This window comes from Canis lupus, chromosome 17, assembly GCF_011100685.1.
Source record: "Canis lupus familiaris isolate Mischka breed German Shepherd chromosome 17, alternate assembly UU_Cfam_GSD_1.0, whole genome shotgun sequence".
Classification (NCBI taxonomy): Eukaryota; Metazoa; Chordata; class Mammalia; order Carnivora; family Canidae; genus Canis; species Canis lupus.
In genome coordinates this window covers 48,815,023-48,842,641 of record NC_049238.1, presented here as the reverse complement: position 1 = coordinate 48,842,641, position 27,619 = coordinate 48,815,023, and the positions used below count along the sequence as shown (strand labels likewise).

The window sequence follows — 27,619 nt, the reverse complement described above, 5'->3', positions numbered from 1 at the left end:
ACTGGCAAAGGAGTAATGCAAGAAACAAATTCTTTTGAAATGAAGCTGTAAGCCTGTGTCAGCCTACTGGAAGGCTATGTGTGGCTGCATTTAGATCCTGGCTCTTCCCCCTGGTTTGACCTCTTACAGCCTCCTTTGATCTCTTGGGCCCTCTGGCCATGTGTAGTGGGTAGACCAGGGCCTAATCAGGACCTTGCCCTTTTTTCTTCCTATTTTTAAAAATGGAAGTATAGTATACATAGGAAACTGAAAACACCAGGTAACCACCACCCAGATCCAGTAATAGATCATTAGCAGCACAGAGTGATTACACTATCCCACCTTCTGTCAGCAGAGCTCTATTTCTGTGCTTCAGAAGAATAGACTCATAAGATATGTCTACTTTTGTGTCTGGCCTCTCTATTTTTTAAAGATTTTATTTATTCATAAAAGACACACAGAGAGAGGCAGAGACACAGGCAGAGGGAGAAGCAGGTTCCCTGCAGGGAGCCTGATGTGGGACTTGATCCCAGGACTCTAGGATCACTCCCTGAACCAAGGGCAGATAGATGCTCAACTGTGGGGCCACCCAGACGTCCCATGTCTGGCTTTTCTTGCCCGATTTTATATTGTGAGATTCATCTATATATGTGGCTGGATGTGATGGTAGGTAGTGTCTTCTTGCCTGCTGTATAGTATCCCTGTCCCTGCACCCCCAACCCAATTTTGACTGGTTTGAATTAAAGCGGATGAGACCAGTCAAAGCCTTTCAAGAGGATGTGGTCTTTCCTAAATTTCCTTTCGGGAAGTTAGGTTGGAGCCTTGAAGCCTTTGCCTAATTTCTGTATATATGACCTGATTATATCTTTGGGACAAGAACCAGAGTGCTAGGAAAGCTGGAATTCAGTCAGCTGGTCTGCTTGGGGTCAGGAAGAAGCTAAAAGGTAGGAATTAGCTACTGTGCATCTGGCGTCTTCTGGAGAGAAGGTTCTGGGTTATTAAATCAGAAATATGCAAAGCCTGGAGAAAGAAAGTCCTTTGCTTCAGTGTCCCTGTGTCCTCAGCCCTGACGCTTTTATGCTTTCTTACCTTATTTGTTCACTTGAATTTCATTTTCAGGAGGATGTGTACTGTAGAGATGACTGATGAGGGTTTGCTTGATCCTATATTAGTTCTTTTGTCTCCTTACTAAAAGGATTAGGTGATAGAGCTCAGCTTTCAGTAAGAGGGGCAGGCAGAGGGATCCCTGGGTGGCTCAGCGGTTGAGCATCTGCCTTCAGCCCAGGGTGTGATCCTGGAGTCCTGGGATCGAGTCCCACATCAGGCTCCCTGCAGGGAGCCTGCTTCTCGCTCTGTCTCTGCCTCTCTCTCGGTGTTTCTTATGAATAAATGAATAAAATCTTTAAAAAAAGTGGGGGGCGGGGAGCAGGCAGGGATAACTACTGACATACTTACATGAGGGATAGTTCACTGGAGCTGAGAGCAAAGCTCTGAGCTTCCTGACAGTCCAGGCAAAAAGGACAGCTGTCTTAGAGTCAGTGGTTTGAATTTCATTGGCCTGTAGCAGAAAGCAGTAACTCTGGGCAGCCAGACTTTATCCTGGAGCCAAACCCTACAGGAATTAACTGGTCAGTAAACAACACAGCGACTTTACACAGTTCCTTCCCATGATCCTCTGATTAAAAGCGGTAGGTTTCAATCAGATTAATACAAAGACATCACAGAGAGAGTTAATGTAATACAGTAGCGTGCTGGTCCTGGAATTCATAATGTCCTTCCAAGACATTGGCCCACACTGTCTTGAGCCCTTTCACAGGATACCCCTCCTCTCTAGGTCACCATATATCCACTGACATGTATGTTGGATATATATATTCTTATCCCAGAACACAGTCTCCCCAGCTTGCTGTTTTCATGGGCCACTTACACCTGTAATACTTCCATGGGCCACCTTGCCTTTGCCTTTGTTATCTACTGAGATCCATCCCTCTGTTCAATTCAGAGACATTTATTGGGTCTATAATATGAGCTGAATTCTGTCCTTTCTTGTAAAAAGTCCTAGAGAACATGAATCTTGAGTTCTTTAAAAAAATTGTGTGTGTGTGTGTGTGTGTGTATAAAGTATACAGTTCATTACATTGTCCTACAACCATCATTACTATCCATTTCTAGAAGTGATTTCCTTTATTATTTGTTTATTTGAGAGCAAGAGAGATAGCAAGAGCACACGCAAAACATGAAGGGGAAGCGGGCAGGGGCAGAAGGGGAGGGAAAGAGGGAATCTTTAGCAGGCTCATTGCTCAGCATGGAGCCTGATGAGGGGCTCGATCCCATGACCCTGAGATCATGACCTGGGCCCAAATCAAAAGAGTCTGACGCTTAACTGACCAAGTTACTCAGGAGCCCCCAGAATTGACTTCTTTTAAAATTATGTTCCCGTACACTGAAGTGCTTTGCATATAATTGGTTTTCAATGAAAGCTGTACAATGGGAGAAGATGAGGTTGCAGCAGTGACCAGAGATTCTGGGGTTGAATGATACAAATCTTACAGGTGTTGAAATTTGAAGTTTCTTCTACACTTCCCTCCCTTTGAAACCTCTTAAGGAAGGTATTCAAGGTAGGATTTGTAGTACTTTATATAACCAGCTGTCAGGATCAAAATATTGTTCTTTTCTGGGTATGAATAGTTTGATCAGGACCATTTTCACTCTGGGACCAGAAAGAGTCACTCTAGGATCTAGGCAGTGGCCACCAGTCATTCAACTGGGGTTGCCTCTAAGATGACATGGGCCCTGGTGGACTAACAGTAAGACTGTCCTTTATTATTCTTGATAATAGAGGAAGGTGTCTAGGTGATCTACACTGTAGCCTTAACTGTGTGACCTTGGTCAAGGCTACCCCCTGGCCTCAGTTTTTCTGAGGTCCCTTTCCAGCTACTTCTAGGCCTTTCTTTTCAGGGCTTCCGCATACCTAGCCAGGGCTCTGTCTGCTCCACCAGGCCACTGCACACATTGAGGGGGATCCTCTGAATGGAGGTTGGCCTGCTCTATCCACTCTTTGCATGATTTCCCCTCCTTTTAGTGCTAGTCTTGAGGAAATGTGGGTACGGGCTTCTCATTTTGGGTTGCTGTTTTATTTCATCAAGAGTATGGGGTTAATTTCTCATTCGAACTTTCCCTGCCTCTACTCCCAGTTCTCTAGAGGAAACAGGCGTTTCAGACTGGTGTGTTACAGGAAGAAAGATGACCAAATTTGCCCAATGAGGAAGTTCTAATCTCAAGATTGCTAAAGAGGTGTCATTTAAAACTGCTATCTCTTTCTCTTTAATACACATGCTTGCTTCCAGGCAGGCAAGCGGCCTTCATTTGCTTCCAAGGCAGGCTACCTTGGTCTCTCCAGCTTGGAAAGCCCCTTTCTTTCCCTCTTTCTCCCGGATAGGGTTTTAAAGAGAGGCAGTCCAGTGTGATAGGCCACACACTCAACCACAGAAAGAGAAGGAACAATTTGGGGAAACAGCCTCTGTTTTGTTAACTCTGGATGTGACTAGGGTAGGGTTAAGAAATGTCCTTGCTAGCCTCTGAGGGTGCCATTGGCCAGTGGGGAGTCTAAGAGAAAAAGAGAAGGAGTAGATAGAGTTTTATGTTCCTCATTTATGCCAGTGACTGCTGTGTGGGGCTGTTCATCCTGTTTGACAGGGAGGGAGCTGGGTCTCAGTCAGAGTGACTCATCCACTGTTACACACCTGTACAGGTGCTACAACCAGGATTGAACACTGACTTTTCTGATGCTACAGCCTGTACTTGACTGTCACTCGCTGTAAAATGAGGGTTGGCCTGAATGATTCTGCTTTTTTTCTTTTTTTTAAAGATTTTATGTATTTATTCATGAGAGACACATAGAGGCAGAGCCATAGGCAGAGGGAGAAGCAGGCTCCCCACAGGGAGCCTGATTTGGGACTTGATCCCAGGACCCCGGGATCACGACCTGAGCCGAAGGCAAATGCTCAACCACTGAGCCAGGTGCCCTAATAATTCTGCTTTGATAGTTTCCAATGACCTAAGGGTTTCCAGCAAGTACAGGGTTTAATCTTTTCCAGTTCCCAGCACCCAGGATCAACACAGGATTATTTCACACTTAGCCTAATGTCTTAACTGCTGACTGACAAAGATTCAAAGGGAGAAAACTGGTAAAAATGACCATGGGTGATGTAGACCCAGAGCCTAGCCCTCTGTTATCAGATTATTGGCATGGGGGATGGCAGCTCCAGGAGAGAGCTATTTGAGCACCCAGGGCTAAAAGTGTCAATTTGGTTAGTCTGGAATGGATCTTGGGATTCTTAATGTTTTTAAAAGGCTCCTCATGTCAGTCATGCTGATGTAAAGCCAAGTTTGGGAATTCTCATCCCAAATGGCAGAATGGGGCCTAGATAGAAGTTATCAGGAAGTGGATTTATCTCAGTTTGATAAAGAATTTTATTCCAATTAGCGCTGACCAGTAGTAGTAGCTAACCAATTTAGAGTACTGAGCATGTCATGCTTAGAAGCATTCCAACGTAGGCTTGATGACTGTTGGGGTGAGAGAGGCAAACTTGACACATGTGGATGCTACCTGTGGTGGGATTTTGTTTTTGTTTTTGTTTTTTTTGTTTTTTGTTTTTTTAAATTTTTATCTATTTATGATAGGCACACAGTGAGAGAGAGAGAGAGGCAGAGACACAGGCAGAGGGAGAAGCAGGCTTCATGCACCGGGAGCCCGACGTGGGATTCGATCCCGGGTCTCCAGGACCGCGCCCTGGGCCAAAGGCAGGCGCCAAACCGCTGTGCCACCCAGGGATCCCATGTGGTGGGATTTTGAACGTGATGCCCCAAGGGCATTTTTAAGAGTATTTATTACAGTAGGACTGGCCTGCATACATTTGATAGCTCTCAAATGACTTTGTCCCATGACTTTGGGTCTGGTGTTCCCTCCCTCTGGCCACACCATGGGTTGGCAGGATTCTGCAAAGTGCATTCACTTCCTTCCCAATCTAGGGAAATTGTCTTTGTATGGAGGCTGCTTTCTTGTTCCTGGCTTCTGCCTCCCTTGGCCATCCCTCCCCCAACACAGCAGTGCCAACCAAGGATGGGTGGACCCCTCGGCATCTTTAGGAAGCTGTGGCATGAGGTGATGAAACATTCCTTCCCAATAAACTCAGGCCACATAACATCCTGTGAAAGAAGGGAAGTTTGGGCCATGGTGTTCTTGTTGTATTTTTTCAAAGCTGTCCCATCCTTTCTTAGTCTTATGTGTTAGAGGAAATAGGGCCCTCTGGTCATCCAGGAAACCACAGGGCAGGGAGTGTCCACCCACACCAGGAGGGCCTGCAGGACAGGTGAAGAGGAGGTGGGGGTCCCAAGCACCCAGTTTGAATTATAGCTCTGGTCTTCCCTGTGTAAAGCAGAGATGTAGTAGTTGTACAAAAGGACAATGGAGGTTAAGTCCGTAAAGTCATAGGATGGTGTCTGGCAGGTAAGAAATACTTGGTACACGTTTAAATACTGTAACAATCATCATGATTGTTTTCATCTGTCACCGAACACTAAAAGGTGATTGTACTCTATTGGGTAAAAGGCAACATGACTTGAATTAAGGCTATTTACTTGTTGAGAGTCTTTGAGGGGTAAGGATGAGAAGTATTGCCTGGAATTCTAACTAGCCTGTTGTAGCTTAAGCATCAAAGTTAAACTAAGAATGACTACTGTAGAACTGTGGCCACTCCACCTTTGTGTACATGAACTCACATTCCAAGAAGTGGCCATGCATCGTCTTAACAGAGCAGTACAGACTCTGTTCTCCTGGCTTCCTTGGTAACACCCAAAGCCAACTGTGGTGGCAGGGTGGCAGGGAGTAGGGAGTGGGTGGCAGTGAGGCTTTTGGCACTATACCTCTTGGGAAAGTAGTAATATGGGAGCTCCAACTTTGTCATGTGTCAAACTCATGACAATGTTCAGAGTCACGTCTGCTGCCCCTGCTGTCCTCTGATTTGCCAGACAAGCCCCAAGGGCCACCCTCTCTGCTGTTTGCCCTTTGTGTCTATAGACCCCACTGCTGTCCAGCAGAAGAGGAGCATTCTTCTAGCAGAGTAGACAAGAGCACAGAGGAGCCTGGCTGTCCAATCCAGTCCAGTCCCAGCTTGGCCCTTTGGTTCTCTGACTGGGCATGTCACCTTCCCCCTCTCAGTAGAATGGAGGTGATAATACTACCTGCCTCACAGGGTTGTTGTGAAGCTTAAATAATGAATGTAAAACCTTGAGAACAGTGTCCGTGCCACATAAGGATTTACTGTTATTACCATTGCCCACCAGGGCCTCTCAGGCTCTTCTCAGATGTAGCCTGTCATTGACCTCTGGTCTGAGGACCCTGGATTTTGTACATTAACATCATAAGCCATGAGATAGTATTCCTGGGCCAGCCTAGGTGTCGCTGGATCAGGAGCCAGGAGGCTTCCAGGGTGATTAAAGTTGCCCTGGGCCTGGGGTTACCAGAGATATTCCTCCCACCAATAGGGAGGGGCCTTGTCTGGTGTTGGGCTGAAGCTGTACCAGTTTACCTCCTGGGGAGCCTCAAACGTCTTTGTGAGGGAGGCCAGGGCTTCTCAGGAGCATTCTGGCTTTCCAGTATGATAGGAAACCCAGTTCAGTGACCCATCTTGGGGTGTGGGCCAGTGTCCACATAGCCCTGAGAGGCTGAGGCAAGTGAGGTATCATGGACCTGAGGTCAGGAACGAGAAGGGATGATTGGGTTCTTCCTGATTTAGGCTGATAGACTTGGGTAGTCTGTGATGGCTTTTTAATAAATGCTGGCAACAAATGAGTTCTGGAAAATCCTTATTTCTGCAAATATGAAACCCAACATGACAAACCTGGTTTTCTGTTGGCTGGGGAGGGAGAAGAGAAGTGGCCCTTCTCTACTCCTTTACCATTCTCTACTCCTACCCTATTACCATTCTCTACTCCTACCCTATTCTTTCCCACCCGCTGCGTGAGAGGGTCACGTCTCAAGGTTGTATTTTAACCACATAGCAGTTGTGAAGCAGGCTGGGCTGACACACTACAGACTCTCCTTTGCCTCGCTTGTAGCTGTTTTTAGCACTTTACTCCACACTCTAATCTTAGGCCTTTTGGGATTTTACAAGAATGATCAAAGATGTGTCCTAAGCAGGATATTTGAAATGGTCCAAGAAGGGCCAATTTCCTTATTCTACAGGGGCAGAAAGAGGCCCAAAGAGGAGGATGTGCCCTAGATCCCATAGGGAGTTAGGATACAGCCTGGAATAAAGCAGATGTGAGTGAGGGGACTGTCTCTGTTGAACGAACTGGGTTTGTTCTTTTCTTAAAGGATTAAGCACCTCTTGCCATTCCTCTGGAAATCTTAGGCTGCAAGGCTGGCTAAAAAGAAAAAAAAAATTAAGAAGGCCTGACATAAAAGGGCTGGAAAATATAACAGGCTATAATACTAACAACAAGCACATTCATCTGGGAACTCTAGTTATAAAAATTGTGTACTTCTTGTCAAAGTTGAGCAAGGGCAGGGGGCAGGTAGGTACTTGCTTGTTTCTCACGGGAATAACAGGGCAGTGGTCATCAGCCAAGCTTTGCCCTTGAGAACCTTGCCATTTTAGAGCTAGGAAGAGCAGGGTTGCTTGAAGTCCCGCAGCTTGCAGATGAAGCTGGGAGGACTGTGACCCTTACCCCTTGAGGGGACAGCTGGGGCCTGGCCCAATGTTCCTGATTCTGTCTACCCCTACCCGTCCACGGCCAGCAGTGTCACCTGTCCTGGACAGTGCTGCTGAGAGCAGGGCTACTGTGGAAACTTGAGTGCCTCCTTGGATGGATTTCTACCAGACCTTTTCCTGATCAGAGAAAACTGGGAATTTCCATGGCCAAGGCAGACAGGAGCTTCCAAGGAGGAAACCCGGTGAGAGGGACCCCTGCTGCTTCTTTGACTGGTGGTAAATCTGGGGAAATTTCGTGTAAATTTATGTTGGAAACAAGATCAATGAAGTAACTAGGGAGAGCTAGCTCTGCCTGTGAGGAGAGGAGGCTTTCCCCCGTGTCAGCACGTGCCAGGGATGCAGGGGTGAACAAAGAGACATGGTTCTTCTTACCCTTGGTTCTTATGATTTGGACACTGAGAAATACATATTGTGGATGGCTTTGTGAAGGGAAAAGCCTGAGTTCTTGGAATAATGGAAGGCCTGACTTTCATTAGAAGGATAAGAGGCCTCCAGGGACAGAGGTCTGGAGAGGGCTGAAGAGACAGGGCAGATGGAATAAAGACTGTGGGGCCCATGTGTGGGTTCTGAGGCAGAGAAGGACTGACCCAAGGATAGGGTTTGCACACGAGTATAGAGGCGTGCAGTGAGCTTCAGAGGTGGGGAGAGGCCAGGTCATGTGGGGCCTTGGAAGGATTTCAGGTTTGGTTCTAATGGGAAGCTGCTGAAAGGTTTTTTCAGCAGGAGAAAAGCTAGAGTCTGGCTGGGGCTGGGAAATGGATAGAAGAGGTTAAGGCAGAATTGGGGGATTGTATAAGCAAGGCAAGAGGTGCTGGCTGCTCGGCCTAGGGTGGGGGATGATAGGATTGCCACGACTGGCTCGAGGTGGGTGGGGAACAAGGAGGGTCAGTAACGAACCCCAGGTCCCAGGGTGTTGTCATAGACCTTAAACTCAACCTTTCTGGAAAGAACTCTTCTTCCCTAACATGCTTTTCCCCTCATCTTTACTACTCTCCAGAAATAAAGTTGAACCTATGTTTCTCGTTTTTGTCTTTTAGACAAAATTAAATAATCCAGATTCCAAGTAAATGATCTTTAATGATAACCTTCTGGGCATAACAGGTTTTATTCTTTTGAAGGGCCGAGTGTTGTTCCGTGACATAGATGTGTACCATTACTGCTTTTACCTATAACCTCTCTACTCTTGTTTTCCCCTCCTTTGCAGGTCGACCAGTATCTCTACCACATGCGTCTTTCTGATGAGAACCTTCTGGAGATCTCTAAGCGGTTCCGCAAGGAGATGGAGAAGGGGCTTGGAGCCACCACCCACCCCACCGCTTCAGTGAAAATGCTGCCCACCTTTGTGAGGTCTACTCCAGATGGGACAGGTGCTGCACTGAGGGAGCGGGGGCAGTGGGAATGGATCGGAGTGCTCCATTGCTCGGGAGAGATTTGGGCGGCCTTTTGTTCAGAGACCAAAGAACTATGTATCAGTGAAGGTTCTTTGGTTTTATACCTCAGAAACCACCCCTGTCTACTTTAGGCATACAGGAAATTTAATGAAGTCTTCAGGGAGGGGTAGACAGGAAAACTGGAAAGCAGGCAGCCGTGGCAATCAAGGTGGAAGTAGGTTTTTGTCAGCCCTACCACAGCACTGCTGCCAGCCCTGTGTTTCCTGTCCCTGTGATGAGACAGGCTGATGGGCTCCACTTAGGACCTTGCAGTCCCATTGAGATTGCATACGGCAATGGTGATGAAGAACAGACGTGTCTGAGATGGTCACAACCAGAGGCCAGGGCGGTCACTCCATGTGGCACATTCCAAGGCCTTGTGTGAGAAACAGTATGGTACAGATTTCAGATTTGTTTCTTGAGCTTGAGAAAAACAAGTACTTGAAGTCCACTCCACACATACTTGGCAGAACATGAAGAGCTGCGGTGCATTTCTAGGTATCAAGCTTTGTGTCAAGCTTTGTGGCATCCCCTTATTTGGGTCCAGACCCTGTATTTCATGATGCACCACCCAGCAGGTGCTTTAGTCAGAGTAAAGGGTGGCGGTGGAGATGGAGGTTGGAAGGTAGGTTGGGCTACAAAGCCTTGCCTGCACACCTAAAACAGTGGGTCTTTCTTCAGGAAGCCCAGGGGAGTAACAGGGTTGTCGGGGTGCAGACAGAACTGTCTCGGTATTGCCTGTCAGCAGTAGCAGCTGCAGCGCGGGCCGGCATGACATGACGGGGCGCCTGGTTGGGGCAGGGTGTGGCCCTGGGGGGACATGCGGGGCCGAGTCGGGAGTCAGAGGTGATGCCGGGATGTTGAGCCCCGCTGCCCGGGGGAGGCAGCATCCTCAGAGAAGGATGGAACGCAGTTGTGTCAGCACAATCATGCGGCTTGTTTCTCTTAAACACACGCGGTAACTGTTCACTGGTAGAGATGAGGCGCCTGTAGGGGCCGATGGGGGTGAGCAGCGGGGGGTAGCCACCCACATGAGGAGGGGGGAGAGGGCCCAAGGGGCAGCCTCCAGGGCAGTGGAGGAGCGGGCAAGCACAGACTCCCGAGCTCCGAGAGGCCGGCCGGCTGCAGAGCGGTGCCGAGGATGCTGGCGGACGGCATGCGGCAGGCCTCAGCCACGCACCACTTGCCTTCTGAGCGTCCCTCATATCTGGCTCCTTGAGGCTAACCTGCCTGAGAGCCTCTGGGGACCTGGTTTGTCCAACAAGACTTTGGACCTTCCTACGGTTTGTAAAATAGGTATGTTTGCCTTGGGACTCAGCCTGGACCCAGCAGTGAGGGGGTGACTTTGACAGAATTGTTTTGAGTGTGTTTGTGTGTGTGTGTGTGTGTGTGTGTGTGTGTGTGTGAGCCCAGTGAATGGCTGCCTCCGATACCTGGTTATCCCTCATGTGCCCTCCAGATTAGCACTGTTGACTGTGCCTACCACTCCCTCAGACTGGTGGCCACACCTGCTTCTATTGTTTTTATTTGACATTCTGATAAATTAACTAGCTCCTTAAGGCCAGGGACATTGTTTTATTTCAGGCACCACCACTAGGCAAGTACCTCCAGTGTCTACTAAATTTTTACAGGCTAAGAGCTTTTCAGAGCACCTATGTGCTGTAATTCTTTTACTTTTCATAAAACCCTATAAGGTAAGTACAAATTTTATCTACATTTTTTTTTCCTTAGACGAGGAATTTGAAGCTTGGCTGGTCAAATACAACTAATGAGAGGCTGAGTCAGGATTCAGACTCATCTATGCTAAAGGTCAGGCATCAAGACGGCACCCGATCCATTATGTGTGTGCGTGCACGCGTGAGCCTGTGTGGTCAGCACCAGAGCACACGGCACAAGCACAGCTCAAAGTGTTTGAAATATGGGGCTGGATGGCTGGCTTTAAGTGGCCAAATAAATTTGCTGGGGAGAACTAGATATGGGACCTGGCTTTTAAAACTCTCCCTGCTTTCCTGAGTTTGGAGACCTGGCCACCTCCCTTTGCCTCTTAGGGTTTGCCCCAGTTACTGTGCTATGTGGTTATTGAGTCTTCTTCCCTGACCTCAGGCTGAGTCCTGGGATCTTGTCTGCAATCCAGGATGTGGAGCAGCAAGTAGCATTTAGCCTCTGAATGTGAATTGCTGGGACTGAAGGTGGGACCTCAAGGCTGACTTCTGTAGCCTTCTGGGGCAGAAGTGCCTGGGACAAGAAAGACTTTTTCTTGGCCTCTGTTGCACACAGAAATGGAGATTTTACATGACCTTTCTGATACAAAGAGTACCTTTTAATAATGTCAAATTCTACAGTGTAAATACTGGGTACTAGAATGCTGTATTCACTTAAGCAGAGCAAGTGCCCCCTAGGATTCTGGAGACCAGACTGTAGGAACCCCAGCCACAGCCCTTTCATTTTTCCCTTGCTGAGGTCTTTGGGTCAGCTCCTTACCTTAGCTCATGACTTAGGGCCCTCAAAAATTATTTGAAATACCGTGATTGGGGAAAACCCCTTAATGTCCATTAGCTGGGCACTGGTCAATTCATGCCAAAACCAGTCCTCTGCAACCCATTTTAAAGTATGAGATAGATTTATCTATACTTGTACTCTGGAAACTCATATATATATATATATATATATATATTCACAGGTAAAGTCTCAAAGACACACATTGAACTCGTAACAGTAGTTTTCCCGTATATGAGGTTGGCAATAACTAGTAAAGTTGAAGGTATGTGTATATGCAGCCTGGTAGTACTACCTCCAGCTGTATTGTAACTTGAACAAATTCCCATAGCAACTGAGGAACCATGTTCAAGAATGTTCATAACATTGTTGCTTATAATGACAGCATATTGGAAACAGTTTGTGGAGTATCCCTTGGAGGGATACTATGCAGCTACATAAATGTATATATTAATATGGATACATCTAAAAAAACAATGTATGAAGCATTGAGGAACGATTGTACCTCCTAGTATTTGTATATAACTTAAGATCCCTGAAACAATGCTGTGCATTGCTTATGGGGACACACACACACGTTGTAAAATTATTAGGATCTTAACTGGAATATATATCCAAGATGAGTGATAGGGATTGCTCTTGGAAAATCAAGAAAGGAAAATGAGCTTGGGGAGGGGAACATGAGAGGTTGTAATTTAAAATGGTCAACGCCAAGACTTTTTTATTTTGTTAGTTGTGGCTCTGAGTTATGGAATGTGGTAATAAGGATCTGACTCTTCAATAGATAAATCCTATCAAAAATGAAAATTCTGCTTTGTTATTGGCATCTTAGTCAAGTGCTGTGAGGAAGGAGTGTGGGTCAGTTGTACCTCTCCCCTCGACAGCCCGTGTACATCTGCTTCCCAGCTGAGGCCACAGCCTGAGTTCTGTTGCTGCTACTGGTGACTGGTGATTATGTGTCTCTCCCACAGAAGGCTAGCAGTTTTCACTCAAGTGATGCCTTTTCCATGTTGGCCTTCCTCAGTACCTTTCTCAGCTCATTTTTTTCCAGCATTAATTTTTGAATCTGGGAAATTAAACCTCTTGGATCTAAATCTCTAATCTAGAGGGACCTAATATTTAAATCAGTGGCCTTTAACTTTTCTGGGCTGCACACTTACACCAAGAAATAACATGTATATAAATATTTATATACGGCTAAAACAAGTTTCAGGGCCCAGTGTCTGTTCTTACAAGTGGTACAGTCAGATCTATTGCTGTCTGTTCATTAAAAAGCTGCTGGTCTGGAGCCACTGAGTTTTTTCCAGCTTGTAGTTTGAAAGCTGTTGCCTTAAAAGCTCCTCACCCAGTCTTGTCCTAGATGGGCATTTGTAAAATAGGCTTTTTCTTGATAGGGACAGGAGGTGGTTTTAGGGCAGTGTCAGGAAGGGTGAGGATCAGAATTCTAGGTTAAATGGGGTTGAATTAAAGCTGTGTGCTTTAGAGAAATTCATGTATGCCCTGAACCTTGGTTTCCTCATTTGTAGAAGGAGGAACCATTATTGGGGTGGAGGCACAAGAACTAAGGGAGAAGTGGATATATGACCTCCTCATGTATTCTGTAAACAGTCCTGTGCAGCCAGAACCCATCTCTGCAAGAGCCAGGGCCAGCACCAAGTTCACTGAGAGAGGGCGGGTAAGCCTTCTAGATCCTTCCTTTTTGGTGGGGGTGGCTGTGAGGATTCATCCCCATCACCAGAGGCCCTGCATTTTGGAGCAAGGACCAGGTTCCAATTCTTCTTTATATGGGTCCCAGCTGTCTAATGATAATGAAAGTCCTGGTAGAAAGTGTGGGAGAAACTTCAAGAAGCTTCGGGCCATCCATTTATGATGGAGACCTCCATTACGCTGAAGGAAAATGGTTTGAGTTCTGTGTGAGAAGGAACAGAATGTTCATAGACACTGAGCCCTTGGGGGCTGATTCTAAAATATCCTCACTTCATAGATTGTGTGGACCATCTTTGCACAGAAATGTGCACAGAAAAAATGAGATATGTAAAAAAAAATGAGATATGTCAATGGACTAAGAATATCTTATTCAGATGGCTGTCAGTCAGAGTGTATAAAAAAAGTCCTCCCCCTTCCTCTGCCTACCCTACCCCCCCGCCCAGTTTAAGAAAGTTGAACGAATTGTATAACAGACACCAATATCTTGACTGTCTAGGTTCTTCTATAGTAATATTTTACTAGATTTGCTTTACCACACTCCTCCATCCTTCTACCCATCAGCCTATCTTGTTTTATTTGATGCATTTGCAAAGTAAATTACAGAAATCAGTTTATTTCAACCCTAAAACTTCAAATACTTCAGTATTTGTCATCTCACTATATGTATTTCAAACTTCAAATACTTCAGTATTTGTCATCTCACATAACAAATTAGAAGTATCATTGGATGAATTGACAAATACATACAGTTTTAATATAATCCCCATCAAGAGAGGACATTACCGCTAACCCAGAAAGTTCCCTTGTGCCCCTTCCCAGGCAGTCCCTGTCCCTGATCCCCAGCAGCAATCATTTTTACATTTCCATGTGTATGCATTTTGCCTGTTGAACAATTTTCCATAAATCTAGTCATACTGTATTTACTCTTTATGCAGTGCTTCATCTATCCATCATACTGTGGGCTTTATCCAGGTTATGTATATCAGTAGTTCATTCCTTTGGTACCTGATTTCATGCTGTTTGGAAGCCTGTGTGACATGCATCTTGATGGATGCCTGGGCTGTTTTCAGTTTTTGCCCATTAGGACAAAGGTGCTATGGACATTTTTGCACAAGCCTCTTTGTGAACTCATGCCTTCATTTTCTTGGGTAAACAACTAGGAGTGCAATTTCTGGGTCATAAAGTTTGGTGTGTATTTTATTATAAGAAACTGCTAGACTTTTCCCAAAGTGATTGAACCATTCCACTCTATATTTTACACTCCCACCAACAGCGCGAGAGTGCCACTTGCCCCTTATCCTCACTGATGCTTGTTGTCGGTACCCTTTCCCTACCTTCTTTGCAGTGCAAAGTTGAATAAAGAAAGCATTTGTTTGTATCTGCCAGGAACCCCGCCATCTCTGACCTCTCCTGACCTAAGCCATGGCTGTGCGTATGATTATGGGGCCAGCCCCAGCCACAGTCCTGTCGGTGGGCCTACCACAGATAACATAGGGATCCAGTTTTCAGAGGACAGGATGATTCCATCCTAAGCGTAAATGCAGGAATAATTGACACCATTTAATGAACATCCACAATGTCTGTGCTAGGTGATTTGCATAAATAATCTGTTTGTTCCCCCATGCAAACTCTATAAGAGAGATATTTAAAAATGAGGCAAATGATGCTAATGAAGGTTTGTGATTGCCAAGGTCACACATGCCCAGTGAACGGCAGAGGTGAAGAGTTGAAGAGTTTAAGGGTTTAAGCAGAGGTAGTCCTGACTCCATGGCCATAACATTCATAATTTACATTAACTCCTGTTGCTAAACCAAGGTTTCTAGAGCAAATTGGATTATCACCTTTTTAAATACATCACAGTTAGGGTTTGGCATTGTACCATTAAAATAAGAAGCTCAAGCACAACCTAACTGAGATCTACTAATAATTCCAGAGGCAAGTTCCAACATAGAAATAAAGTATCTTTGTGGTGTCTTTATCACCCTCGACAAGATTGTTTAGATGTAAAGAAGCCTTCTAAGGCAGAGTGAGTTGAAGGCTTTGCTTATTGATCATTTGATACTTCCCCACTTTCCTGAATTGTGAATTATTTTCACAGGTGAGCATACCTCTATTGTCTAGCCAGACTGAACTCCCGAGAGAACAGAGGAAAAGGAGGAGGAGGATGATGATGACAGTGAGAGTTATAAACTGTAGGCTTGTTAAATGCTGACTGTTGTGCTGAGCACTGTATTTGAGCAATCTCATTAATTCTGCCATTGACCCAGTGATAGGCGCTATGAACCCCATTTTGTAGAAAAACTAGATTCGTTTGATTAGGCAACTTGCCCAAACTCACATAGTAAACAAATGGAAGTGTTTGATTTTAAGCCCGCCTGCTATGTGCCAATGCCTGGGTGCTTAGGCACACCACTAACGGTGTATTTTATGCTTATCTGCCACCTGCTCCCCCCAACCCTCTGCCCCCTGCTAGCACAATACATTCATTCTTCTGCTAGTAACTCAGGCCTGTCTTTTCAGTTTGGTTCCATAGAGTTCCCTCCACCCCTAGGCTGGTCCTCTGCAGGGCAGCAGTATGCTAAAACTGCCTTGTGCCCCGCCTTTGAAGAATGAAACTTGTCCTTGGGGAGATAAGGCTTACATAGATGAAATGATTACAGAATGGTACCCAGTCATATAATGTAAGCACACAATATGATAAAGAGAGACTAGGCTGCTGGTAGGTTGCATGGAGGCTAGTAAAACCCTAAAGGAGCCCTTATCTTGGTTGCTCAGCATTGTGTCAACAGGCGTGCAGTGGAGACAGATCAATAGCCAGCACACCAGCAAGTTAGTGGATTTATATGGTGCCTACAATATAAACCAAAGATTGTATTGATAAGTGGCTTCCATGTAGTAGTAGCTAGAGTTTATTAAACATTTATATGTGCCAGGCATTGTTCCAAACACCTTACACATTTATTGCATTGAATCTTGACCAAAAACTGTGTGTGTGCGCACACACGTTTGTGCCCCTGTGCCTTGGGGAGTGGAGGGGAGGTGTTGGCTAGAGAAGTCATTACTATCCCCTTTTAACAGATGAGGAAACTCGACATTTCTAGTAATTGGCCTGAAATTGTACAGCTAATACACACTAAAACAGGATTTGAACTCCGGGTCTGCCTGTCTGAAAATCTTAACACACTCAATGGATTGAAACATGTTTTAATCCTTTGAAGGATGGTTTCACATCTGTGGAGCGAATGTAACACTTCTGTGACTGGCACATATTTTGAGCTTAAGAACCATTTCTTGAGTATCAAAACACCAGAATGGTGCTTTCTGATGGTGTTCTGGGAGCTTTGGGGGCACTTAACAATGTGTTATTGTACTCCAGCCCCCTTCTTTCAATTGGAGCAGCTCTGTTTTTCTCTAGTTTTATGTCTTGGCATTTGGCATCCCATTGCTTGAAATGATTAGAAGACCAATGGCGTAGAAGATCAGATTACCCCCATTCCATGACTGTACTAGACACCAGCATTAACTGTGATTTGATACTTTTAGTGACATGGAGTTACTTTATTTCTGAGCTATTGAGTGGAGACCAGCATTGTATTACATTATACTGGAGTAGCTGGGATCTTGGAACTTGAAAAGAGGCTCCCAGATGTGGTAGTGGCTGTGTGGTTCCAGGTACATGGGAAATACATGCCTCAAAACCTATGTCTGCCAGAGGAAGTTTTGCTGGATTTACCTGTCTAGGACCTGGAGATTTCTCTTTTTTTATTCCTCTTAATTGGAGTCCATACCATACAATCTTAGAGCAGTCTCTTGCAATGTGCTAGCTAGCAGGCACCTGAAAACTAAAGGATAAACAAGGTCTCCAACCCAGAGCTACTCCATGGAGAAAGATTGAAATGTTCAGTGCAGTCATCTGGGGCCCCTGGAAATGTTCCTGCTGTGGCAGGGCAGGCGGGAGCTAGTCCCTTTGGGGGCATTGAATTAGTAAAGTTTGATTCAGGAACTGAATGTGAAAGTATGGATGTGTGTCTTTGACCTCCCTCTAAGTTCAAGGCTGCATGCCTCTGGCATTAGGGGATAAGGGGTGATGGCATTATGTTTCAATCTAACATGGTCCTGGGGTGCCCAGCCATCCTGGTGTGCCTGGGAATCTCCTAATTTTAGCACTGAAAGTCCCATGCCAGTCTTGGGCAAATTGGGGTGGTTGACCCTCGGACATGGCCCTGGAACACAGGGCTTCATCACTGCTTAGCCTAACTGTCCTGCGGTGTCCTCCTCACCATCATCCCTGGCTCTAGACCAATCATCCACAGTGCTACTAAAGGCTTCTTGAAAACAAAGCTGGCCCCGTGCTTAAGATCCAAAGTCCTTGGCATTGGTATTTGCTACATGCATATAGCCATACTATAGGAGCCTTACATTGTAGCCACTCCACATGCCATTCCCTGAACACTCCATTAACTCCCACTTTTCCCTGTCTGGCAGCTTCATATCATCCATTCAGACCTGGCTAGAAACCTTCTTTGTCCAAGCAAAAACAAGTCATTCCTTCTATCATGTACTTGCCACTGTAGATCTAACTACTACTCCCTTTCTCGCTGTCTGGTCTGGGACTGGGTTTGCATACAGCACCAGATAGCCAAGAAGCCATTAGTACTATGTTCAGTGCTCGTGTTGAAATAGCTAAATGCAGAATGGGAAGTATTTTATTGGCAGGTCCTAGAATAGATTCTGTGTTTGATTCTTAAAATAGTGATTTTTGAAACTTTTATTTTTTTTAGTAGTGGACCCCATTCCCAACTTTAAACAAAATGAAATCTTATGTAGAACCCCCTATCTAAGACAGTAACAATAGGGTAAGGATATAAAATTGGAAGTGAGGAGGTGGGAGGTGAAGCTGTGCCTTAATTGGCCTTCCTTAACCTGCTAAGACCAGACCTTAACACCTGCAAGAATCCCCAGAACTCTGGGAACACTGCGTAAAAGCCTCTTCTTGTTCAAAAAGAGACTTCTAGAGCTTGTTCTGGAAAGCTTTGAAGTGAGGGGACCAGGTTCTGGCTCCAACCTTGAACGGGCAGGGCACTACCTTTTCTGGACATAGTGGCCTTTGACGAAGGGCACCACTACTTCAAAATACAAAACCAAACTGAACCTGTTTGTAAGTCTCTCTTGAGGCCTAGTAGACACAGCGCTCTGAGTGCTTGATGGGAGGAACAGGTGGTGAGCTATTTTCATTAGTGGCAAGTACCTAATGATTGAAAATAGATCCTGTTGGAAAAGTTGACTGGCCCTTGACTTTCATTCCTCAAAAATTACGTGGACGTTGCCAGGTAGAAGCCATTTATTTGTGTATCACTGACAATGCTGGAGTTATGGCCTGCTCAGATACATTACTGATGTCTCACTGACTAACCCAATGGTGACTGTCATGTCAGGTGGCTAGTCTAATGCCATTTTAGTCCTCCTCAGCCTTTCCCCGAGACAGGTGAGTTCCCAGGAGAAATTGAAACCCTTTTATCTGGCTGACCTTATGTATTTGATAAGAGCCTCACTGGAAGTGGGCAGAATGGTAGTCCAGGTTGGGAAATGAGTCAGCAAACACACTCCACCAGACGAAACAACTTGGATCTTAACTGTTGGGCAGTTTGATGGGGGGGGGGGGGGGCACAACCTAATAATGCTCCTATTGCCAGTTCCTCTTAACTGTGGGCCAGTAGTGCTTCTTTGAGTCCTGCTTTCTTTTAGAAGAAGGTTGGTGCCCCTAATCTTGTCTTCTTTTGGAGGGGGATGCTTTTAATTAGGAGGACCTTTGGCATAGATCTCTTGGTGGAAACAGAGGTTCCATATAATTATGTGAGAGGGCAGTGATTTGTGGCTACCAAAAAAGACGGTATCAAGTTTTAGAAGATCCTGGACTCTGAGGGGAAAAGGGCATGTCACCTGCATTCAGTAGGTCTGCCACCTCCCAGTCACATCTGAGAGCACCTTGGCCATCCAGTAGGCCTGGAGGAGGGAGGGATGAACTATAGTTACTAATAAAGATTAAGGCATCTTTGCTTTCTTTTTCACCACTTTATGGCTTATGCCTCATTCTGGATTTGGTGTCAGATCCTCCTCAGCTTCCAGGAACAAGGGACATGGGTGCGGTACAGTGGGACAGGCAGGGCTTTGGGGTCAAATGGACTTGAGTTCAAACCCATCAATCATTTACCCCTGCATGACCTTAATCAAGTTATGGAGCTACTAAACCACAGTGTCACTTCCTCTGCCACCCAGGCCAGCTTGGAGGCTGCTGGTGACCTCTGGGCTTTATGTTCATGGCATTGCTAATGAAGATTTCCTTATTTGAGGATTTATAACTTTGCCATGAGGAGCCTCCTTGCTCATTACGGTAGAAAACTTTGCTTGAGAAGCAGACCTGAATTTGAATCTTGGTTTCAGTTACTTGACCGAGTCTTGGTTTTCTCATCTGGAAAATTGAGATTATAATGTCTTGTAGGGTTGCTGAAGAGTAATGAGATAATGCTTATAAATAAAGTGACCATAACTTAACAGATGTTAGTTTTTCTTCCATTAAAAACACCTACATGTTGGCCCTCTCTCAACTAAATCTTCCCCCCACACCTGTCTGTGCCTTTCCATTGTTTTATTACCACAGTAATCCAGATGCCAGTGATGAAGTCTGAACTCTGTCCCGGGGGCAAGAGAGATGAGGACACAGTGTTCTGGGCTTCGTTTTTTTCCCAAAAAGTCAAATAAAAAACCTAGAAAATGGGAGCTGGAATTAGCTCAAATGGTAGAGCACTTGTTTAGCATGTGTGAGGTAGCAGGATACATGCCTGCATTCTCCAGGGCTGAATTTTATAAAGGGGGATCCCCCCACCCGTCTGGGCCAATGTACCCAAAAATGGTGGCTGTGCAGTGAGCAACTGTGTGCCCTAGTGGTGCGCCTCTCCCGAGGGAGAGGTGGAGGGGATGGGGGGCTTAAGCAACAACAAAAAAAATAGAAGATGAATTTGGTTTTTCCAATGGATTTTGAAACTTTGCTTCCTTCATTTTAGCAGTGATGGTGGTCACATCCAGGAGGAATTGGTGAGAGTTAGAAAAGGTGGCAAACAAATTTAATCTTTAGACTTTCTACAGATGAAACATAAAACCTAGACATAAAAATTAAATGTCTCTGCATGGCAAAAATACCACAAATAAGGTGAAAAGACAGACATCTGACTGGAAAAAAATAATTGTAAATATACAACCAACAAAACTATTTTCTCTAATATGCAAAGAGCTCTTTTAGGTTATTAAGAAAATAATGAATGCGTTTTCTAAAAAGGCAGAAGATGTGAATAGCAAGTTCACAGAACAAGGAATTCAAAAGGCCAGTCAACAATTCAAAATGTGTAACCTTAACACAATAGAAGGAAACCCAGTTTGAAAAATAAGATACCACTTTGACCAAAGAGGTTGGTAAAGATTAATTGCTACATAACATGAGACCTTGGTGAGAACAAAACTCAGCTGTTGGTTTGTGTGGAAATCATTGAGAACTTCTAAGCATGAACTTTTAGGCGATGTTTTCCCCGTTAAAAGCATACATCCTTAGCACCAGCAATTCCAACCCCTTTCTCTGAATGTGTCTGTTAATAGCCTCTGCTGTCTTTATAAAATAAATGTACATAAGGACACTCAGGAAATATTAATAATTATTACCTTTGGGGTGTGGAGAAGAAAGAGAGATACTTGCTTTTATTTTTTTCCCCACTTTTATATTACTTGGGCTTTTTAAAAAAAATCAGATGTTTATACTTTACTACTTTTAGCAAGTTAAATTGCTTTCCAGACATAACGGCCTGCTCAACAATGAAAGAAACCTTACCTCTGACCTGATGGTTTCATATTGTAAATCGGTTCGTACTCAGACATTTTGTTTAACAAATGAACCGTCAATGAGCAAATGCAATAGGAGATGTTTTCTTAATATGTTGCCTAAGATAGCAGCTATAATTCAGCAGAATGATCTCTCTGGACCGTACTGGGTCCTCTGTCACATGACTGTGCACTTCTTTAAGAAACCTGCCGTAAGCATGTTTTCCTGCCCCAGAGCCGTCCAGTCTGATAGTCCCATGCCAAGAGATGTGATGCTCCTTCATGCCCCATCACACACTCCCACGCTGCCTGCTCTGGGCTTCTGGAATGTCCTGGAAGGTTCACAGTGGAGGTGGGACTTGAGCTACGAGTAGGTAGGTGTAGGTGGCAATTGGAGGGCTGAGAAAACTCCACGGTCAAACACAGGAATAGGAGCAGTGGTGATAGTAGCCATTTATTGACAGGTTATTCCGAGCCTACATATTCACACATAGTATGTTCTATATTTCGTGTCTGCCTCAGGACCCCTAGGAAAAGTCAGTATTGTGGGCCCTGTTCTACAGGTGAGGTGACGTGCTCAGAGGCTATACAGGTAGTGTAGTGAAGTAGCTGAGCTGAAATTCAAAACAAAGCCTGTGTGCCCATCCCTGAAGGCCCAACTCTTCACTCCTGCTCTACAGGGGCCTCTCATGCATCTATCCACTGTCCCAAAGGGTCACCTTAAGCTTTAGCTCTAGGAGTCATGGTGCTGGGTCTGCCCCAGAGATATCAGACCCTGGAAGGAATACAGTCCTGGGCTGTGGTAGTTATGATCCTATGTGTTTGCAGAACAGGGTGCCGGGGAGGAGGGATGCCGAGAGGAATGTCTGTTCCGACAGAGTCTGAAAAGAAAGCAAGGGATGACATTCCTTCCTGGGAACGGAGGCTGGGCTGGCCTTGAATCATGACCCCCGTGGTCGCCGATTCAGCGCATTGCATGCGTCCTAGCCTGCAGAGTGCTGATGCAGGCAGTTCATCTTTGATTTTCCTTTTCATCCCCCATGACAACCACCACATAGCTTTTCTTGCAGTCTGGCAGGGTTCCCACTACCAGGGGAGGCTCAGAACTGGAGTGCCTGGAAAAGTCGCCCATGGCCATGAGAAGGGCAGACTCACCCCAGGTGGAGTTGAGGTTGCCCAGCTATTGAACACCTGTAGCTAGTGAGGTTGGGAGGCTCTCCATAGGCCAGGGAGCAGATGGGAAATTAGCGCCCCTGAGGAGGAATGCTGAAGTCACTGGGCCAGATGCCAATGGCTTTTCTTAGACAGGTTCCTTCAGTCCCCGCTGGTGAGGGTGATTGTGCTTTTCAGTCTGAGAGGCAGCCCTAACTGACTGTGAGCCCAGAGGACTCCAGTGTGGGGATTGGGTAGTATGTGGGCCTGGATGGAAAGTTTCTAGTACTTATGGAGTTTGTCCTAAGTTTTTGGCACCGTGCTGGGTGTTGGAGGCACATTATCTAGTTTCCCCCCTCATAACAACCGCTAGAGTTATGACGTTCCTATTTTAGAGGTGAGGTTCCTGAGCCTCAGGAACTTGTCACGGCCAACACGTGGCCAGGTATCTGACAGAGGTAATGTGGGCTCCAGAGCCAGGCTGTGCATGTCACTACTACCAGACCATGGTAGTGTGGAGGCAAGTCCCATAGAATCTTGGTTAGATGACATCACCCCCCCCCACACACACACACATATACACAAAGTTGCTCCCTCCCCCCCCCCACACACACATACACAAAGTTGCTCCTTTGGACGGTAGAGGCTGTGGGTAGTACCCCCAGGGAGCCGGGCAGAAGTAGCTTTACTTAGGGCCAGTTACTGCTGCTCAGAGGGCCCAGGCACAGAATGGACTCTGTTTGACCCACTCGGTCAGAGCGTTTCCCTGCCCCTGTGGTCCATGCTGCCTTACTTCAGTGGCCGTCACTGAGGGGGAAATAGGCTGAGCATTGACAAACACTCCAATAAGTTAATTCCCCAAGAAATAACACTGTCTCCTTTGAGAAGGTATATGGCAGGGCACTGGAAGATTGGCAGAGCTATTACTGGTAGGAGAAGGCTGCTGAGGGGGTGAACCCACCTCCCCCAACCCTTTCCCACCCTGCCAGCCCCCAGCCCTGGCTTTGGCCTCTGTGCCTCTTCAGCACTTTTATTCTGTGCCATACAATGGAGCATGTCCCTGTAGCCTGCTGTATTATTGTCTAGAATCTGGATGTTTCCTGTATATACTGCTTGTTTCCTGGAGAGAAAGGACACCTGAAGATCTTGATCCACTCGTGTTTGTGGAGTCTCCCGTCCCCCCTCCACTCTGGCTCTGTGGTCTGTCCTGAGTGGAACAGCTGAGTGGCCTGACTCTTGTCTTACATACCTTTGGGTCAGCATTCTCTCACATTCTAATAAGCCTGGGATCTTTTTGGGGAGCACCTGATTGGCTGGTTTGCTAGGCCTCTTAATTTATAGCTGTTTGGATCCCATTCACTTCCATCACATGACCCTCTTATCCTGCCATAGGACATTGCCATCATTGTATGCAGACATTAAAAAATAAATTTTGTATGGGGACCACAATTTGGCTGAAAGCCCAGAGGCCCACAGGCCTATTGCAGTGTGCTGAGTGTCCTGGGGGCATGAAGAACACTGAGGCGTGGACTCCTGGGATAGGGCTTGATGGGCCTCTTGAGCTTGGTGGGGGCTTGGCTGAAGGCCCCTGAGATAGTTAGCTCTTAGGAGCGGCTGCACACCCCATCATTGGATGTAAGACCATGCCATTGTTTGTGTGAATTCTAAAAGTAATATAAAAATGCTTAGCATGAAGAAAAAGAATCAGGCCATACATAAATATGTGTGATAAAAAGAGACACTGGCCACCTCATCACTGGGAGATGACCAGTGTTTATGGAGGGACTTGTGGGTTTTTATGTCCTGGCCTCTGTGAGGAGCTTATCTTTCCTGAACTAATAGTGGTCCATCGTCTCCCTGCAGAACATGGAGAGTTCCTGGCTCTGGACCTTGGAGGGACAAACTTCCGTGTGCTTCGGGTAAGAGTAACAGACAACGGGCTCCAGAAGGTCGAGATGGAGAACCAGATCTATGCCATTCCCGAGGACCTCATGAGAGGCAGCGGCACCCAGGTATGACCTTTCTCTCAGTGGCTGCTGGGGCTGTGGACTCCACAGGCGCAGATGCTGCTCTTTCTCTGGTCTGAAGGGAGGAGACCCTGACTGAGGCTCAGATTTTCTGTCCTCTCTCTGCCTGGTGACCCCTTCCTACGCCTGGAGGCTGAGTGAGGCACCTCCGTCAGGAGAGGTGCACACGGACCATAGAGCAGAGAGCACATGTGAGGCCCCAGTGTCTGGATGTGCTGTAGTGATGTTTTGATTTGCCATGTCTTTTAAGATCTGCTTGCAAGGGCTGGTTATTGATGGAAGCCTGCTGGAGGCTGGACCCACACTGCTGGACACTTGTGGTTGTTAGTGGTGCCATTGAATGGCAAGTCAGAGCATGGGATTGTGGTTTGACACTGCCACCTGCCCCTATGGTCATTCTGCAGCCCTCTCTGACTCATATTTATTATCATAGCATCACAGGAAGATGGAACTTGGCTCTTGCCTTTGTGGTTATTTGCTCTTTCTCTTCTTACTGTCTAGAACAGAAGAGGTTTTGCGTATAGGGGTGGAAGCCTATTGAGAAGACATCAAAATCCGGCTTTGGGGTGTCTGTCCCCCTGGAACTGTAGGGGACTCCATGTGCTTCTACATTGCCCCAAATCATGCTTAGTCATCCCCATATTTCTGGGGCTTCTAGAGCATCTAAACAATAAAAGGAGTGGATAAAGAAGAAGTGTGAAATCTGAGTAAGAATCCTCTCAATAATAGCTAGAAGAAAAGGAGATAGGATGGAATTGCCACTGTGATAATCTCCAAACATGTATTGAGCCTCTGCTGTGTATTGAGCAGTGATCCTTGGTGGGAATCAAAGTCCCTGCCTTTCCCCTCCATGGCTTTCAGCACAAGTGGACCACCAGGACACACACCCATCCCTTACAGAGAGTAATAAATGTGTTGAAGTGGATGAGTGACCATCAGGAGGAGCTGACACTTGGTAACCTAGTGTGCGACGGGCTGAGCAAAAGCTTTTTATATACATTTCTTTTTATCCTCATACTGGCCCTATGAGGCTGAGTGCCTCTGTTATCTCACTTTAGAGATGTAGGATTGGGTTTTGAAAGATTGAGTGAATGATTTGGCCTTAGATCATAGGGGTGGTAGGGGTCAGAGTCACAACACAAAGCAAGGTTGATGTGTTTGCACAATTCTAAGGGGCTCCGTCCACTTGGTAAGCTATGTGATGTGGTCCATGTGAGTGGTACTTCCTGGAATTATGCAACATGGTGGTCCTGGATCCCAACTACCTGCCCTTGCTTCCAGAGTAGTAGGCACTCCCTGAAGGGGCTGGTGCTCCTGCACACGTGAAGTCCTGTGGGGCAGGCCCTTTGGTGGCTCTCACTCTCAAGAGTTCCATCAGGAGAGCCCTCCTACAGAGGGGACCTTCTGGCTACCACACCAGAAGTATCTGGCCAGTTGGTGGGTGACAGCCATTGGTCCAGCATGATTCTCTGCTCTTGGGTGTCCAGGGAAATGGGTCTCCCCTTTCAGCTGCTCTGCAAAAACCTTCCCTGGGATGTTCTTCTTGTTCCTGCTTCAGCTGCTTATCAGTTCATGGGTAGGAATCACTGAAGACCTTCCTGGAGATGGAACTGCTGTAGGATCACTTTCAGCTAGAGTGCTGGCTATTCCTGCTGATTTTCTACCCAGCATGTACTAAACAAAAGAGTGAATAGCCCATAAGATGCTCTTCCAGTGGTCACTTTTTAGGCCTTAGGGTTTGGAAGAGGTGGACCCTTCTTATTCCAAATATACTGTTCTTCCCCACCATACTGGGCCACCTCTTCGGAAGGGAATTTCAGAACACAAGTAGAACGTGGGGGACATACTATTAGACTCTTTATTTGTCTCTGGGGACAGCGCTGAGGGTAAACTTGCTTTCCTTGTTTTAATGATGGAATTGGACAAGGGAGGTGAAGTCCCGGAGATTGTGTGGGATTTTAGATCTATGGGGGTGGTCACAGCTCTGGTATACATAAACAATGTTGTAGTCCAAATTTAAAAAAAAAAATCTATGAGTGCCACCTAGAAGAAACTATAAAGCTATTGTGATATCTTAAAAGTCTTGAATAAATGGAAAAGTGCTACATAAAAATGAAACATGAAGAAAATATAGGTGTTTATTTCACTCTAAGGAAGGGAAAGAATACTCTATGCCTAAAAGCAGAAAACAGTTGGTCAAAAGACTGGAAGGAAATTCCTAGTGGTTATTGTAGTCATGGAATTACCGGTGCTTTTTTCCCCTATATTTTTAATTTCTTTTGGATCATAGGTATCAATCTTTTAATTGGAGGAAAACAAATGGGTTTCCAACATAAAATTTAGTTAAGACCGTGACCAAATCACTGAGCCCTAAACTTGCAAAAATTTCTGAGTATCTGTGAACTTGGGCAGTGTAGGTCCCCGGATAAAATCTTTTAGCACTTGAGAGGACTTCTACCACTTGGGAGCAGTGCATTACAAATTGTAATAAGATTTTTTTTTTTAAAGATTTTATTTATTTATTCATGAGAGACACACACAGAGAGAGGAACAAAGACATAGGCAGAGAGAGAAGCAGGCTCCATGCAGGGACCCTGATGTGGGACTCGATTCTGGGACTCCAGGATCACGCCCTGGGCCGAAGGCAGACAGTCAACCACTGAGCCCCCCAGGCATCCCTTTAATAGATCTTTAAAGTGGATCTTGTGGGAAGAAGAGTGAGCAGATTCTCAGACCAATAAGGAAAAGGAAACCTCTTCTAACCTTATGAAATGATGCCCTTTGAGCCTTTTTATGGCAGGAAGGTGTTAGCTCTTTCTCCCAGTATCTTATCCTGAGATCATCAGCTAATAGAAAAGGAGATAGTCTTCCAATTAAGAGAGCAGATGGTCATCTCTTCCCTGCTTTTAAAGATGTGTAGGTTCTCCTAACCGAGCATTGTCCAGTAGAACTTTTCGAAATAGTAGAGCTGCTTCATATCTGCCCCTTGCAATATGTTGGCCACCAGCTAGCTACTGGTGGCACTGAGCACTGGAGATGTAGTCAGTGTGACCGAGGTAATGACTATTAAATTTTTTTAAGATTCTAAGTGATTAAAATAACCACAGATGGCTAGTAGCTACTGGATCAGGCTGCATATAAGTTATTACCTCTTCACTGCCTCTCCTTGTTGGCAGCACAACTGGAA

The 27,619-nt window shown here is 45.8% G+C and overlaps 1 protein-coding gene across 1 annotated transcript in view; it reads left to right on the top strand.

Moving 5' to 3' along the window:
• HK2 (hexokinase 2) overlaps positions 1-27,619 on the top strand; it is a 61,792-nt gene that overhangs the window by 10,891 nt on the left and 23,282 nt on the right. The window contains 2 exon segments of the mRNA XM_038561644.1: positions 8,959-9,121; positions 24,269-24,417. Of these exon segments, the coding sequence (XP_038417572.1) occupies positions 8,959-9,121; positions 24,269-24,417 (312 nt within the window).